General features: G+C 55.9%; 1 protein-coding gene across 1 annotated transcript; it reads right to left on the reverse strand.

The window, feature by feature from the left end:
* Positions 1-2,408: 2,408 nt before the first annotated feature.
* SHISA7 (shisa family member 7) lies at positions 2,409-12,232 on the reverse strand. The gene is made up of 5 exons (XM_064580589.1): positions 11,131-12,232; positions 9,436-9,590; positions 7,791-7,856; positions 7,160-7,309; positions 2,409-4,583 (listed from the first exon to the last, which is right to left on the reverse strand). Exons 1-5 carry the CDS (start codon positions 11,808-11,810, stop codon positions 3,940-3,942), a joined length of 1,695 nt encoding a protein of 564 aa, XP_064436659.1. The 5' UTR covers positions 11,811-12,232; the 3' UTR covers positions 2,409-3,939.
* Positions 12,233-16,019: the final 3,787 nt, after the last annotated feature.

A 16,019-nucleotide genomic window follows, 5' to 3' on the forward strand; every position in this document is an offset into this window, starting at 1 on the left:
CATCCCTGACTCGGGGCTTGGGGGCAGACTCAGGGGCAGCCCTGACCACCCATAAAGACTCCTAGATGCCTGCCCCCACCTCGGCCACGCAGGGGACTCCCCAGTGACAGAAGCACGGAGGTGGAAGCCCATTTCTTCCCGACAGTAAACCTTGAGACCCGGGCTCAGGAAACATGTTTATTCCAAAAAATACCAAGTTGCCACTCCGCCGCTGTCCTCACCAAGGGACTGGGGGAAGAGTTTGGTGTTGAGCAGGGAGAGGGAAGGATAAAGAAGCTGTGGAGAGTCTTCTGGTCTAGAACTGGTTATCTTCTCTCTGCACCCCTCCCCTGCCCCTCCCACAACGGGGTGTGTGTGTGAGTGCGCGGCGAGTGCCGGTTTATCAGGGGACGGAAGACTCAGATGGCGAGGTCCAGCTCTGGAAGCATCGAGGGGGATCAGGCAGGACAAGCCCACTTCCTCACCCCCTTGAGACCTCTCCCCACTATGGCTTATTTGAGATCAGAGATCAAGGCCCCAAGGTCAGGCAGCCTGTGGCAGAGTGAGTGGGGGGAGGGGAACAAGATACCTGGAATCCAGGCCAGGAGACAGCAAGTCGTGGGGGGTGTACGAAAGCTGAAAGGCCCCAAGCCCCTGTATTCCAGGCGGCTGGGGAAAGCTGAGTGCTCAGTGGGGATGGTGAGCAGAGGGAACGGGGTGTGAAAGGGGGCAGGCGCTCAAGCTGGCTCCTTTCTGGGGGAAGTCACAGTCTGCCTGAGGGGCGCTGGGCATGGGGAGGCCCTGGATGGGACTGTGGGGAGCCCACAGGAGCAGCTAGAAGCATGGACACGGGGCCCAGGTAGATTGGGGTAGCTCCCCAGTTCCCCTGGGTGCTGGGAGCTGAGGGCATTATCTGCCCCAGGCTCCTGACGAGAAGGGGTGAGCTGAGGTGCCAATATTTGGGGGGAGACAGAAGAGGGAGGGGGACGGCCCAGAGGAGGGAGAAGAACCCCCTCACCTTGCCTTGGGGGCTGGGGAGGGGGTATGTAGCCCTTTAAGAGTGGGGGAATGGCCGCCCCCCCGCAACATGGCTATATACAAAGAGAATTGGGGCAAATTGTGCATTGGGTGTTGAGGAATCCCCAAAACCCCTGGAGGCTCCCTGGTGTGTGAGGGGGAGATAAGGAGAGAATGCTGCTTCTCCACCATCTTGAGATGATGCAGAGCACCTCCCCCCCCATGGCCTTGGCAGTGGCCATGGCCCTCCAGATGTGCCTGCTCCAGGACCAGGCCAGCAGGAGACATGAGTGAAGGCCCCAGGGAAGTCAGCAGCTGTCCACCCAGCCCATGGGGTCTCTGAGGAGAGTTTGGCCCAAGCCGATGGAGTGCTGTTTTGGGTGGGGGTCCAGGTCACAGGGGCAGTGATGTCACCTGAGGACTGTGAAGCCCATCCCACTCCTCCCCCGTGATGATAAAAGTTTTCAGTGTTGACCCTGTCACCGATGAGATGGGTGAAGGGCGGTGAGTTATTGGGAGGGGCCTGGATGCCCTCACCAGGGGGTGATGGAGTCTGGCCAAGACCAGGTCTGTGGTGGGGTTGATGCAGGCATCAGCTCAAGTCAGGAGGGAGGCAGTGACATCATTAAGAAGGGGCTAAGGATGATGTCATCAGAGGGACCCCCACCTATTCCCTTTTTGAAGGAATGGGAAAATGGTGTGTATTGTGCCAGTTCCCCTTAAGGGAACAGTTATAGGTGCCATGGGACCCCAGAAAACAATTGAAATACAGCCATTGTAGTACTTGACACTCAAGATGATGGATCCTGGAAGATAATGATGCATGGTTGAAGTGGATCCTAGTAAAGGACATATTTTGGTGTCATGGATCCTAGGAGATGATGATGCTATGGTTATGGTGGATCCTGGTAGATAATGACACCATGGTTGAAGTGGATCCTGGGAGGTGATGACCCCATTGGTTCTCATGGTTCCTGGGAGGTGATGACACCACGGTTGAAGTGGATCCTGGGAGGTGATGACATCATGGTTGAAGTGGATCCTGGGAGGTGATGACCCCATTGGTTCTCATGGTTCCTGGGAGGTGATGACATCATGGTTGAAGTGGATCCTGGGAGGTAATGACACCACAATTATCAGGGACTGTGGGAAATGGTGGCATCATCAGTACTAGTGGATCCTGGTAGAGGATGTTACCATCAGCCATAGAGGATTCTGGAAGGTAATGACATAATATGTCATAGTGGATCCTAGGAGATGATGATGATACAATGGTGTGGTAGATCCTGGGAGATGAAGACACCATAGGTCATAGGGAATCCTGGGAAATGATGTCATCGTCAGGCATGGTTAGCATTTGACCCCAGGTACAATGCCATCATGAGTGGTGGAAGTCTTATGGTACTGATGATATCATCAGCAAAATTAATAGTGGGCACACCCCAACCAACCCCATCCCACCTCACCCCCAACAGGAAGCCAGGAGTTTGTTGACAGAGGCGACGATGTCTCTAGTTATGGCAGAAAGATGTGACACCAGCCTTTGGGCCACTATGAGTCCCAGGACTCTGGGAGGCTGGTGGGCCAGAGTGGCCTCCTTGGGAGCAGAAGCCAGTCTGGGAGTCCTGTCCTCCAGGAGTCACACAGGAGGTGACATCACTGCACAGGGTGGGATCTGAGGCCCAACCACCCTTTAGAGGGAGGGTCTGGTGGAGATCCTGCAGAGCATGTCCCTGGTGTCAGGGAAAGGAGTGACCAAGTTAAGTCATGGCAGGACAAGGCGGAAACTCTGGTGACATCATCACAAGTGATGGCCCTCCAGAGCAGGCAGTGTCTCTGGTGATGACATCACAGCATTGGGACAGAACCTCAGTGGGGGCCCGTTGCTAGCAACCTACAGTCAGACCATTCATCCCGATGGAGACCTCTGCAGTTGGGGTTGCCTCCCCAGTGATGACATTCCCTCAGACAACTCCTCAGGTCAGAGCACTTTCTCTGGTGACCCCAGGGTTGCCATGGATTTGGGGCATGCCCTGCCTTCTCATGACCTGGCATGGAGGTGTCTTATTAGAGCATCACCCCAGGACAGGCAGAGTCCAGAGGTGAGATCACAGAAGCGGGCTATCATCCCTGGTGATGACATCATGGGAAGAGGCACAGTCCCTCTGATCATGTCATAGGGCAAGGCACCTTCTCTGGAGATGGCATCACAGGAAGGAGGCAGAGTCCCTGTGACAGTGTTGTGGAAAGGTCGTACGTACAGGGAGGACACAGTTGGCAAGACCTTTCCCCTGCGATGTGTCCCAGGAAGATGGCTTTGTCTGTAGTGACAACATCATAGACAGAGACATCTTCTCTGGAAGAAAACATTTTCCTGGTGGTGATGATGTCACGAGAGGCCTTTTGGTGCCAGACATGACATCATCAGGGTGAGATGTGTCTCTGCAATGACATTCACAGGAAGGAATCTTTGTCTCTAGGGATGATGTCATAGGACAAGGCATTGTCTCTGCTGTGACATCACAGGGAGAAAGTCTGTGATGACTTCGTGGAACAGAGACATGGCCTCTAGTGGTGACCTCAGGGGTGGGCCTATTCCTCTGTGATGAATTCATGGGAAGAAAGTTTTGTCCCTGTGATGACATCACAGAACACAGACATTTTCACTAGTGATGACCTCACAGGCAGGGCTCTTCCTCTGTGATAACGTCATGGGAAAGAGGCCTTGCCTCAAACAGTGACATAGGAGGAGGGATCTTATCTACCATGACATCCCAGAAGGAGGTTTTGTCTCCGGTAACAATTTCATCCAAAGCAGTGTCCTCGGAGGCAGTCCCCTGCCCACAGGCTGATCCTGGGTCCCAGGCCCCTAGTGTGTGTTGGGGGATCCAGGCTGGGATGGGGGCCGGCGAGGCCGCAGCCCGCAAGCCCCCGGGCCTGGCCTCAGACCGTCACCTCATTCTTGCTGGCGGTGCGCAGGTGTTGGGGCAGGTGATGGCCGGGGATGAACTGCAGTTGCTCCAGCGTGCCCTGGCGCTGGAAGGGTGGCCTGCGCGCCAGCGTGCCCCCTCCCCCGCCGGCGTCCGACATCCAGGCCGGCTGCGGGGAGCCGTGCAGGCCGTGGTGGTGGTGCGCGTGCAGGCCGGGCGGCGGGGGCAGCCCGTGCAGCGGCGTGGGGGGCCCCCCGGGTCCTAGCAGCAAGTTGGAATGGGACGCGGCCAGGCCCGCGCGGGCGGCAGGCTCCGGGGGCAGCGCGGGGCTGCGCGGGGGCGACAGCAGGTGCTCCCGGCTCTGGCGCAGGGCCTCGGGCGACGACAGGAGCAGGTGCTCTTGCGACACAAGGCGCGCGCGCGGCAGGGTGAATTCGTAGCGCGACCGGCCTCCGTCGCCCAGCAGGTGCTCCTGGGACATGACCCGCCGCGGGTTGGGCGCGGGCGCCAGGCCCAGCTCCTCCGGGCCGCCCCAGGCATCCATGCGGTAGCCGCCCCCCGTGCCGGGTCGCCGAAGGGTATGCAGGGGCAGCGTCCCGCGGGGCATCTCCGCCAGGTGCCTGCGCTTCAGGTAGGCCTCGTCCAGATCCTTCTCAGCTGGGGGAAGGGGGGAAAAGCCATAGAGGTAAGTCCTCAGCCAGCCCACAACCTCCCCCATCCCCTGGCTTCGGTACATCCCACCCCCACGAGGACCCCAGACATCACCAGAATGCCCTGGTCATTAGCCTGGGAACAGGTGGCTGAGTCCCACATTGCAACCAGTCGAAACAATCAGGCTAGCTATGTGACCAAAATGCAGATTCCTAGGCCCCACACACGATGGTGAGCCGGTAGATGTGGGGCGACTTCCTTTTTTTTTTTTTTTCTTCCAAACTTGGAAATGTGACCTATTCATGGGTTATGAAGTCAGTTTTGTGGATGGTGACTGGCATTTTGAAAATGAAGTAGAATAAAAAATTATCAGAAAGCATCCACACAGGAGCTCCTGGCTGGCTCAGTCAGTAAAGCATCCCCATCTTCATCTCCGGGTCCTGAGTTGAGCCCCATATTGGGTGCAGATATTACTTAAAAAAATCAATAATAAAAAAAAAGATTAAGGAGGTTGGTGGGGAAAAAGATTTTTAAAAGTTACATAAAAGAGAAAGTATCTAAGGGTCCCTGGGTGGCTCAGTCAGTTAAGCCTCTGCCTTCGGTTCAGGTCATGATCCTGAGGTCCTGGGATTGAGTCCCACATCGGGCTCCTTGCTCAGTAGTGAGCCTGTTTCTCCCTCTCCCTCTGCTGCTCCCTCTGCTTGTGCTCTCTCTCTGTCAAATAAATAAAATCTTAAAAAAAAAAAAGAAAGAAAGCATACACATAATAGGGGAATAAGGGTGAGTACCAGTTCATAAAGTTTTTATTTCAGTTAATTTGTGTTGCAGAAATATTAATGGATGCAGTGACAATACCTAGGGTTTGTTTTATTTTTTATTTTTTTAAAGATTTTATTTGACAGAGAGAGAGAGACAGCGAGAGAGGGAACACAAGCAGGGGGAGTGGGAGAGTGAGTGGGAGTGTCAAAAAATGAATAAAAATCTTAAAAAAACCAAAACTAATGATGTAATGTATGGTGATTAACATAACATAAAATAAAATTTAAAAAAAAGTAAAAAATGGAACAATCCACCAAGAACTGGGGCAAAGGGAGTATAGATTAACAAAATGTTGCTCATTTTAAGTTGAGTGATGGGAACATGAGGATTCATTTTACAATTTCCTCTAATGCTGGGTATGTTTGAAAAAGTTCATAATAACAAGTTTCAAATTTTTTCCTCTAATTAAAAAATATGCATATATACATGTGTCTCATGGGTGATAATATGAAAAGCATTTCTTTTTTTTTTTTTTAAGGGTTATCTTTTTTTTTTTTTTTAAAGATTTTTAAATTTATTTGACAGAGACACAGCGAGAGAGGGGAACACAAGCAGGGGGAGTGGGAGAGGGAGAAGCAGGCTCCCGGCTGAGCAGGGAGCCCGATGCGGGGCTCAATCCCAGGACCCTGGAATCATGACCTGAGCCGAAGGCAGACGCTTAACGACTGAGCCACCTAGGCGCCCCTAAAAAGCATTTCTTAATGTGGCTCTCAATTTAAAAATGTCTGAAGGCTACTGCCACTGACCCAGAAATGTCCGGAGTCACAGTGATTGTTCAGGGACAAGCATGTGACCCAGTTTGGGCCACTAGGCTCCAGACCTGGGATTTTTGCTGGAATCATTGGGAAAGATGCTTTCCTGCTGGTAGAATGGCACCCTGAAATTCCTCAGGTCACTCTTTGCCACCACTAAGGAAGGATCTGTCTGAAAATGAAGCCAGCCCACCATTTAGCAGAGCTGAGACATATCGAATCCTGGAGACAGCTTTTGAGCTCCTGGATCCAGCCATACCTGAAGCTCATGATTCAAGACTTTCCATTATCCAGCTAATGTAGTTGCCTTTAAAAAAATTTTTTTGTTTGCTTAAGTTCTGTTAATTGTAAATACAGGTCCTGATGAATACAATAGATCTTAGGAAAGCATGAATCTGCATTTTTAAAAAGCACCTTCAGTGTCACATTAGGAGAAGGAAGGGAAAAATGAAGGGGGGGGAATCGGACGGAGAGATGAACCATGAGAGACTATGGACTCTGAGAAACAAACTGAGGGTTTTAGAGGGGAGGGGGGGGGTTGGTTAGCCTGGTGATGGTTATTAAGGAGGGCAAGTACTGCATGGAGCACTGGGTGTTTTATGAAAACAATGAATCATGGATCACCACATCAAAAACTAATGATGTGGGTGCCTGGGTGGCTCAGTTGGTTAAGCGACTGCCTTCAGCTCAGGTCATGATCCCAGGGTCCTGGAATCGAGCCCCGCATCGGGCTCCCTGCTCAGCCGGAAGCCTGCTTCTCCCTCTCCCTCTCCCACTCCCCCTGCTTGTGTTCCCTCTCTCGCTGTCTCTCTCTCTCTCTGTCAATTAAATAAATAAAATCTTTAAAAACAAAACAAAACAAAACTAATGATATATGGTGACTAACATAACATTAAAAAAAAAAAAAAAGCACCTTCAGTGTCAATTGGGCCACTCTCCACCATTCTGAACCCAGGCCCTGGCTCTTCACCCCACCCCATTGCCTGTGCCCCTCCCCTTCCTGGGACTCACCCAGTCTCTTGAGGGAGGAGTAGCGGTTGAGTTCAGATTTTACAGCAGCCTCGTAAGACGGGGGCAGATGCGAGAGGTTGTGGAAGGACCGTGAGCAGGAGAGCGTGGAGTAGTGCAAGGAGGGGCTGGGTGGTGGAACGGCGCGCCAATCTGGGGCAGAGGGGCATGGCAGGGGTCAGCCCAGCCCCTCTCCCTCAGACCCAGTAGTTCCAGCCCCCAGCCCCTTAGGGAGTGGAAACCAGGGACTCCAGCCCCTCAGAGCACCAGCAGTCCAGGACCCCCGTATTCATCCCCCCCCCCCCCTCAGGAGACAGGCTCATTGCTGGGGCAGCAGGTCATGTCACAGGAAGAGAGGCAGCTAGCTCTTGCTCGGCACCTGCCGTGTGCCTGGCCCCAGGCTGGAGGGGCAGTCCACTCCATTCATCTTCCCACCAACCCAGGTGTGAGGGAGATGACCACTTCTGGTGTTCAAACTGGGCAGCCGAGGCTAGCTTGGTTACCTGGCTAGACTGGGGGGTCAGGGCTCACAGGGTCTCATGCCTGCTCCGTCCTGGGCCCCCAGCTCAGGCTCAGTACAAGGCAGGGAAGGAAAGGAGCCTCGTCCTCCCCACAGCCCAGCCCTAGTCCGTACCCATCGTGGTGGCATGGTGCTTGGGGCTGTTGACGTTGAGGTGCAGGTAGTTGTGGTGCAGATTATCTGTGGGGACCAAGAAAGGAAGTGGCGTTACTGTCATCACTCACTCCCAGCTGGTGCTGCTGTCCTGGTATTGCGGAAGGATTTCCACTCACGTCCACTTGGTCCCCAGCTCTGATCCCTGCTACCTCCTGAATCTCTGCTCTGACCTGCCTCTCCCTCCTGGACCATCAAATCAGCCTTCTGGCCATCTGGCCAGCCCCCTCTTCAAGATCAGCCCCCCAGGGTAGTATTCCTGACACCCACACTTGCCCCTGCCCTTGCCCCTCTGCTGTTGCAAACTCCTTCCATGTCTGGCTGTCACCCACAGGACAAAATCTAAGCCAGGAATTACTTGGCTTAGATTGGCTCCAGCTGATGCCTTGCCTGAAGGAGCCTAGTTCAGTCCTGCCACAGGGCTTTTGCACATGTTGTTATGCTATTCTCTCTGCCTTGAATTCCTTCCTTTCCTTCTTTGCCTGAAGAACTGCTACTTACCCCTCAAGATCCGCCTCAAATGTCTGCTCTTTATTACTACTATTCAAACCCACCTCTTCCCCTCCATTTCTGACCCCAGCCCAGGCCTTGTCCAGCCTGGAGTACCATCCACCCTCCCCCTGGGCCTTCTTCGTCTCATCCCTCCCCCTTCACACGGGTTCCAGAAAGATCATTCTTCCACTCACTTTTGACTTTGTTGCCCATCCCTGCTCTAAACTCTACCATGGCTTCCTACTGCCATCAGGACAAAGGCAGAGCTCCTCAGCCCAGCCTGGTGCTCAGGTCCTTCCCGAGGTGTCTGCACACCCTCTCCCTGGCCCGCAAACTCTGCTTCAGCCGTCCTGAGCTCCGTTGGCCCAAGTAACCCCCTCACCCTCCAGGCCATTGCTCAAATAGCATTGCCTGGGGGAAGCCTTCCTCCTCCTGTAACCCGTTCCAGCTCCCTGGGCTTCCCCACTGATGAACTCATCATAAAATAGAAGAACACTAATAACTGCTCCTATTTGTATGGCGCTTTTTCTGTGTGAGGCATTGCTCTAAGTCTTCGGTCATTGGTTCACTTGACCTTTACGATAACCCTGTGAGGTGAGTGCTGTTGTGCTCCTGGTTTCATGGGTGAGGACACTGAGGCCCAGACAGGTGAAACGGTTTGCCCCGGTCGGCGGTGGCAGAGCCAGGATTCAGACCCAGGCTGTGTGGTTCGGGACACGTTCCAATGCAGTTATTAGGTACTTTCTTGTGAGTTTCTTGTGAGCTGTTGGGAGCTCAGACACGGACTTTCTCAAGTGCAGGGGCTGAGAATGTATAAATTTAAATCACCCCGGCGTCCATGGCACCCACCCGTAATGGTTCAGAGATGGCAGAGGCCGGTGGATGGGACTAGGGGCAGGGCCTGGGCCTCGGGAGGTGGGGCTATCCGGGGAGGGCGGGGCTGGAGGCCTGGGGGCGGGGCCTGGGCAGCGGGAGGTGGGGCTATCCGGGGAGGCGGGGGTCTAGAGGACTGGGGGCGGGGCCTGGGCAACGGGGAGGCGGGGTATCTGGGAGGGCGGGGCTACATGTATGGTGGGCGTGGCCAGAGCAGCCCCAACTCCCAGGTCCTACTCACCGAGATTGGAGGGCTTCACGGTGTTGTAGAGGTTCTTGGGCGTCCTCGGGGGAATGCTGTCGGGGCCCCCGACCCCCGGGGTCAAGGAGCTGCTTCGTGCCCGGTCCGGGCGGGTCCCAGGCCCCGCCTGATGCCTCAGAATGTCCACCAGAGCCCTAGAGGTGGCAGAGCGACGGTCAGCGGCCTGGGGACGTGGGTGGGGGCAGGGAGAGGGAGGGCTCAGGCTTCTTTTCCCTCCCTGTTCTCCCTCTGGGGGAGTCTGTCAGTTCGCCCCGGGCTCCTCGCCTTTGGCCACGCCCATCGCTAATGTCAAGCTGAGCGCCGCCCACCCCAAGGTTCCTCCCACCGTATTTCTTGCCTGAAACAGCCCCTTCCTCAATTCATTTGGACCCAACCCCCCTGTGGTCCTTCCCACATCGTCCCCACTGGGCACCTGCCCCACCCTGAACTTGGGACCTCACTCCCGTTCCTTTTACAGCCGTCCCATGGTGATAAAGTGTGCCCCATTCGTCCGGCTATGCGACCGAAAACCTTAGAATCATCCCTGACTCCTGTTGTTCTTTCATGCTCCTCAGCAGTCCTGCAGATTCGACTTCCAAAATAAATCCCCAACGGGACACTTCTCACCACCAGTGCTGCTCCCGGTACCTGCTCTCACCTGGCTCATTGCTAGTGTCCTAAAGGGTCTCCCGCTTCCTCCCCTGTCCCCTGCAATCCAGCCGCACACACGCAGCCCAGGAACTCTTGAAATTATCAGATGGCTTCGCGCCGGAGCTCAGGGCTCTCTAGAGGCTCCCCCATCACTCTCAGAATAAATCTGCTCCACGCCCACTGCTTTGTAGCTTCATGGGCCCCTTCACTGTCCTGCAAGTACTCCCACCAGGGCCCTTGCACGCGCTGTTCCCTCTGCCTGGAATGCCCTTCCCACAGATCACTGCTTGGCTTGCTCCTGATGTTCCCTCTGCCTGGAATGCCCTTCCCACAGATCCCTGCTTGGCTTGCTCCTTCCCCTCAGGTCTCCGCTCCAGGTCCTTTCCTGACCACTTCGCATAAAGCAACACCCTCTGCCCCCACTCTCTACCTGTTATGCTGTTTTCTTTTCTTCACAGCGGTTATCAATACCTAAATTTATATTGCATATGTGGTTGCTTGCGTACTCTCTCCACCACTAACGTTTAATGATAATGGCAGCCAACATTTATTGAGGGCTTACCATGTGCCAAGACTCGACTTGAATCAATTCAGTTAATCTTCGTTACAGTCTGAATGGATGGGGAACAGTTATTAGGCCCATTTTACAGGCAAGCAAATGGAGGGACAGGCCCAGGGTCACGCAGACCGCAGGCAGCAGACCTGGGGTTGGAAGTCAGGTTTACCCAGCAGGGCAGGGACCTTGTTTTTTCACTGCTGTATCCCCAGCTGCTGACCCACAGAAAGTGCTCAAAAAATAATTTGTTGGGCGAATGAAGGCCTGAGCCTCACCCGTCACTCCGCAGCCAGGCCCGTTCTGTCGCCTATCCCTAGGGCCCGCCCATATCCCTAGGCTTCCGCGCCCAGGCTCGCGGTGGAGGCCTCCCGCGTCTCTGAACCTGCACAGGCACCCCTGTAGCCACGCCCTCACCAGATGGCTCCACCTCTCACTGCCCAGGCCCCGCCCCCAGGCCCCACTCAGCTAGGGCCCCAGCGCTCACATACCTGGGCACGTTGATCTCCCGATGCGCCCTGGGCGCACGGGACGCCTTGCTGAAGGCCACTTTGGCGCCGACGCCCACCGCCAGGGCGAAGCTGATGACCCCGCACACCACGTAGGCCGTGCTGCCCCCGGGGCCCTCGCCCCCGCGCCCCCCTGCACCCCCCGCCCGGCCCCCTTCCAGCCACCCCGCCTGGCCGGGCCCGGGCCCCCCGCCCACACCCCCAGCACCCCCGACGCCCCCGGCCAGCGGCGGCGGCGTGGTGGCCCAGCGCGGCGTGTCGTAGTTGGAGCAGGAGGCCTGCGCCAGGCGCATGTGGCGATGCTCGCAGCAGAAGCGGTAGTGGCAGGTGCCGCAGCAGAAGCGGTAGGAGCCCGTGCTGCAGTTGAAGGTGGCGTCGTACTGGCCCATAACGTCGTAGTAGCCATGGCAGAGCTCGGCGGGAGGGGGCGCCCGCGCCGCCGCGCCTGTCCCGCTCGCGGGGCTGGTCCTGGTGCCGTTGGCGCCCGCGCCCGCAGTGCCCCCGCCGCCGGTCAGCGCCCCGGTCAGGCGCCGCAGGTGCGCCAGCAGGGCGGGCAGCGGGCCCGGGGGCTCGGCGCTTGTGGCGTTGGACGGGCGCGCCCCGGCCTGGCGGGCGGTCGAGGCCAGGAGCAGGAGGGTCCCGAGGAGCAGGAGGGGCGGCATGGGGCGCGCAGGAGGTCGCACGGGGCCGCCGGCTGGGGGGAGAAACAAGACGGGAGCTGTGGGCGCGGGACAGATGGCCAGAGGCGCAGAGATGTGGGGATGGGTGGCCGGACAGGGTGAGGAAGGCGGGCCGAGGGAAGGTAGAAGGATGGAGGAAGACAAGCACCAGGGGAGCGAAAGGATGTAGGAGCGGGCGATGCATGGGCCCGAAGTGAGAGTCCCACAGGGCAGTGGACGGCATTGGCGGGGTGGACGGAGATATGCCCAGACGCGGCCGGAGGAGGATGGAAATGGTAACGCTCAGACGGGAAAGGATCACGGTGAGCGAGAAGGCGGGAGGAAAGATTGGGAAGGTCGGCGGAGATACCAGAGGGGTGAGCAGAAATAAAGGACGGACAAACACCAGAAGCAAGATAGGATGTGCGGAGAAAGCATGCGGGGGAGCGAAGGAGGGAGGCAGAGGGGTCGGTGAGAGCAGGGCGTGGTCTCGAGATTGGGGGTGGAGGAGCGGTGAGGACGGTGGGGTGGGTCAGTGGGGATGGGGGAGGGAATGGAAACAGATGTTCGGGGGGGGGGCGAGATGGGGAAGGACAGAGAGAGGTGTGGATGGGGGGAGAGAGAGAGAGAGAGATCGGGGTTGAGAATCGGAGTTGACAGACTAGGCACGTGGAACCAGGTGGTGCAAGGCTTCTCAACCTGGGCTCCACTCTCTAGGCCCCGTCCCGCGTGCTGCCCGGTGTTGAGCACCAGCCACCAGGTGCCAGGAGAATTCGCATTCTCCACGTGCTGCCAGCCTAAGACACCTGCAGGCATTGCCAAACGTCCCCCTGGGGGCACAACTGTGCCCGGTTGAGAATGGCTGGCTTAGACCGGCATGGTGCTCAGCGGCCCCAAAGGCTTATTTTATTTCTCTTTTATTTAGGTCTGGTAATCCAGGGGTCTCAAGCTTCTGTCTCTGTCCCGCTCCCTTTCTCCTTCATCCGCCCTCTCTGTGTGTCTATCTCTCACACACACGCGGGTGCGCACGCACAGACACACGCACGCAGAGACACGCACACACAGACACATGCACACAGACACACACATGCACACACAGACACACGCACACACACGCACACAGACACATGCAGACACGCGCACACAGACACACACATGCACACACAGAGACACACGCACACAGACACATGCAGACACGCGCGCACACACACATGCACACACACAGAGACACATGCACACACGCACAGACACACAGACACACGCACACACAGAGACACACACGCATATACACGCACACAGAGACGCACACACACGCACAGACACGCACACAGACACACACGCACACACATGCACACACAGAGAGACACACGCACACAGACACGCACACAGACACATGCAGACACGCGCACACAGACACACACATGCACACACACAGACACATGCAGACACGCGCGCACACACATGCACACACAGAGACACATGCACACACGCACACAGACACACACGCATACACACGTGCACACACATGCACACACACAGACACGCACACACGCAGACACACAAACACACATGCACACACGCACAGACACACAGACACGCACACACAGACACACACGCACACACACAGACACGCACACACACGCACACACACAGACACGCACACACAGAGACACACATGCACACACAGAGACACACACAGACACACATACGCACACAGACACGCACACACGCACAGACACGCACACAGACACACGCACAGACACGCAGACACACATGCACACACACAGAGACGCACACACATGCACACAGAGACACACACACGCAGACACACATGCACACACAGACACACATGCACACACAGAGAGACGCACACACGCACAGACACACAGACACACATGCACAGACACACAGACACGCACACGGAGAGAAACGCACACACAGACACACATGCACACACACAGACACACACGCACACAGACACATGCAGACACATGCACACAGACACACACATGCACACACAGACACGCACACACAGACACATGCACACACATGCACCACAGACACACGCACACACGCACAGACGCGCACACAGACACACATGCACACACACAGAGATGCACACACAGACACGCACATGCACACACACAGAGACACACGCACACACACACACAGACGCGCACACAGACACGCACACAGAGACACATGCATAGACACGCACACAGACACATGCACAGAGACACGCACACACAGACACATGCACACACATGCAACACAGACCCACACGCACACATGCGCACACAGACGCGCGCACACACACACACACACACTCACAGTTGCGGGTCTGAAGGGTCTCAGCCCCCAGCAGGAGAGGCAGGATGGCACAGCTCCACCATGTGCCAGCTGCCTGACACTGCACAGGCTCTTACCTAAGTTTCCCGTGCCTCAGTTTCCCCATGTGTAAAATGGGGGTAAGGATGGTTATGGGGGGTGGTTACGAGGATGAGCAGGGTTAACCTGTGTAAGGAGCCCGGAGCAGCCGGGCCTGTTGCCGAGCGGCAGACTGCACACGGGCGCGCAGGTGTTTGCCGCAGCCGCTGTTGGCGGAGGGCGGTGCAGGGCCGGCCGGCCCGGCCCTTGGCGCAGGTGCAGAGGGAGGGGCCGGAGGGGCGGGTCTGCCCAGCACAGACGCTGCGGGCCGCGTGCACTGAGCCCTGAGGATGCCGCTGTGACTGAGCCACGGGGTCCCCGCCTCTACGGGGCTTACGGTCCAGCGACGGGAGAGGGCTAGTGCGCAGACAGAAGCCAGTGTGAGGCATGTGGAACACTGTTGTGAAGAAATATCAAATCTTGAAGGAAGTCATGGCTAAATGAAAGCTGCATAAGGGGATGGGAGGGTGGATAGGACTAGTCCGATGAGCATCATTAGGTAGTACTCTTATGCGCCTTTCCATTGAGTGCGTGTGTATCTGGGGACCACACCGTTACCCCCAGAAGTCGGTGGAGAGAGGGTCCTGGGAGCTGAGGCTCCCCACCCCTCAGCCAGCTGGCCCCCCTCAACTCTCCTTTGAGCTCCAGCTCCGGGCCCTCCCTTGCACTGTGGGCTAGCCCCACTCAGTGTTTCATAGGCATCTTAGAAGTGGCTTGGCCCACACTGTGGACAGCCATTTTTGGTGGTTCCTCAAAAGTTAAACAGAGTTATCACATGACCCGGCAGTTCCACTCCTAAGAACTGAAAATGTATGTTCACACAAAAACTTACACACGAATGTTCATAGCAGCACTATTCGTAATATCCCCAAAGTGGAGACCACCCAAATGGCCATCGACAGGGGAACAGATAAACACAATGTGGTCTATGCAGAGAACGAAATATTACTCAGCCTTAAAGAAGGGAGCACTGATATGTTGCATCATGGATGAACCTCCAAACATCACGTGAAAGAAGCCAGACACAAAAGGTCTGTATGATCCCATTTATCTGAAATATCCACAGTAGTCAAAGCCATAAAGCCAGACAACTGATTAGTGGTTGCCTGGAGCTGGGGGAGAGGAAGAATGGGGAGTGACGAACATATTCTGCATGAGACAGTGGTGACAGTTGCACAACATGATGAGTGTCCTAAGTATCATTGAACTCAACACTTAAAAGCAGTTTAAAAATAGCTAAAATGGTAAATTTTGAGTTAGGTGTATTTTACCACAATTTTAAGAAACAAACAAAAAACCACCAACAGGGCGCCTGGGTGGCTCAGTTGGTTAAGCGACTGCCTTCGGCTCAGGTCGTGATCCTGGAGTCCCGGGATCGAGTCCCGCATCGGGCTCCCTGCTCGGCAGGGAGCCTGCTTCTCCCTCTCCCGCTCCCCCCTCTCATGTGCTCTCATCTCTCATTCTCTCTGTCTCAAATAAATAAATAAAAATAAAAATAAAAAAACCCCCACGAACATAGGTCAGATGACATCAAGCCCTCCCCTGCTGAAACCGTCCGCTGGCTTCCTGTCACACCTGGGATAACATGAAAACCCTTGTCCCTTTCCTGTCCCTTCATGCCTTTCCAGGTCCCATGCCCAAGAGGGCCCCTTCTTCCTGCCTTTGCATCTGCTGCTCCTTTCGCCTGGGACCTCCTCTTGCTGCAGATATTGGTCTGTGCCCCCCACTCCTTCCCTCAGGTGTCCCTCACGGGTCATCTCACTGAGCCTTCCCTGTGCTGTCCAA

Source organism: Mirounga angustirostris, unplaced genomic scaffold, assembly GCF_029215605.1.
Source record: "Mirounga angustirostris isolate CCGP_5_RB_7025 unplaced genomic scaffold, mMirAng1.0.hap1 SCAF_16, whole genome shotgun sequence".
NCBI lineage: Eukaryota > Metazoa > Chordata > Mammalia > Carnivora > Phocidae > Mirounga > Mirounga angustirostris.

Excerpts from the sequence above, each read along its gene's own strand:
- SHISA7 (XM_064580589.1), bottom strand. The coding sequence starts at position 11,810 with ATGCCGCCCCTCCTGCTCCTCGGGACCCTCCTGCTCCTGGCCTCGACC. Across the intron at positions 7,857-9,435 it reads CGTGAAGCCCTCCAATCTCG|ATAATCTGCACCACAACTAC; the intron begins GTGAGTAGGACC and ends TGGTCCCCACAG. Across the intron at positions 4,584-7,159 it reads CTCCTCCCTCAAGAGACTGG|CTGAGAAGGATCTGGACGAG; the intron begins GTGAGTCCCAGG and ends CCCTTCCCCCAG.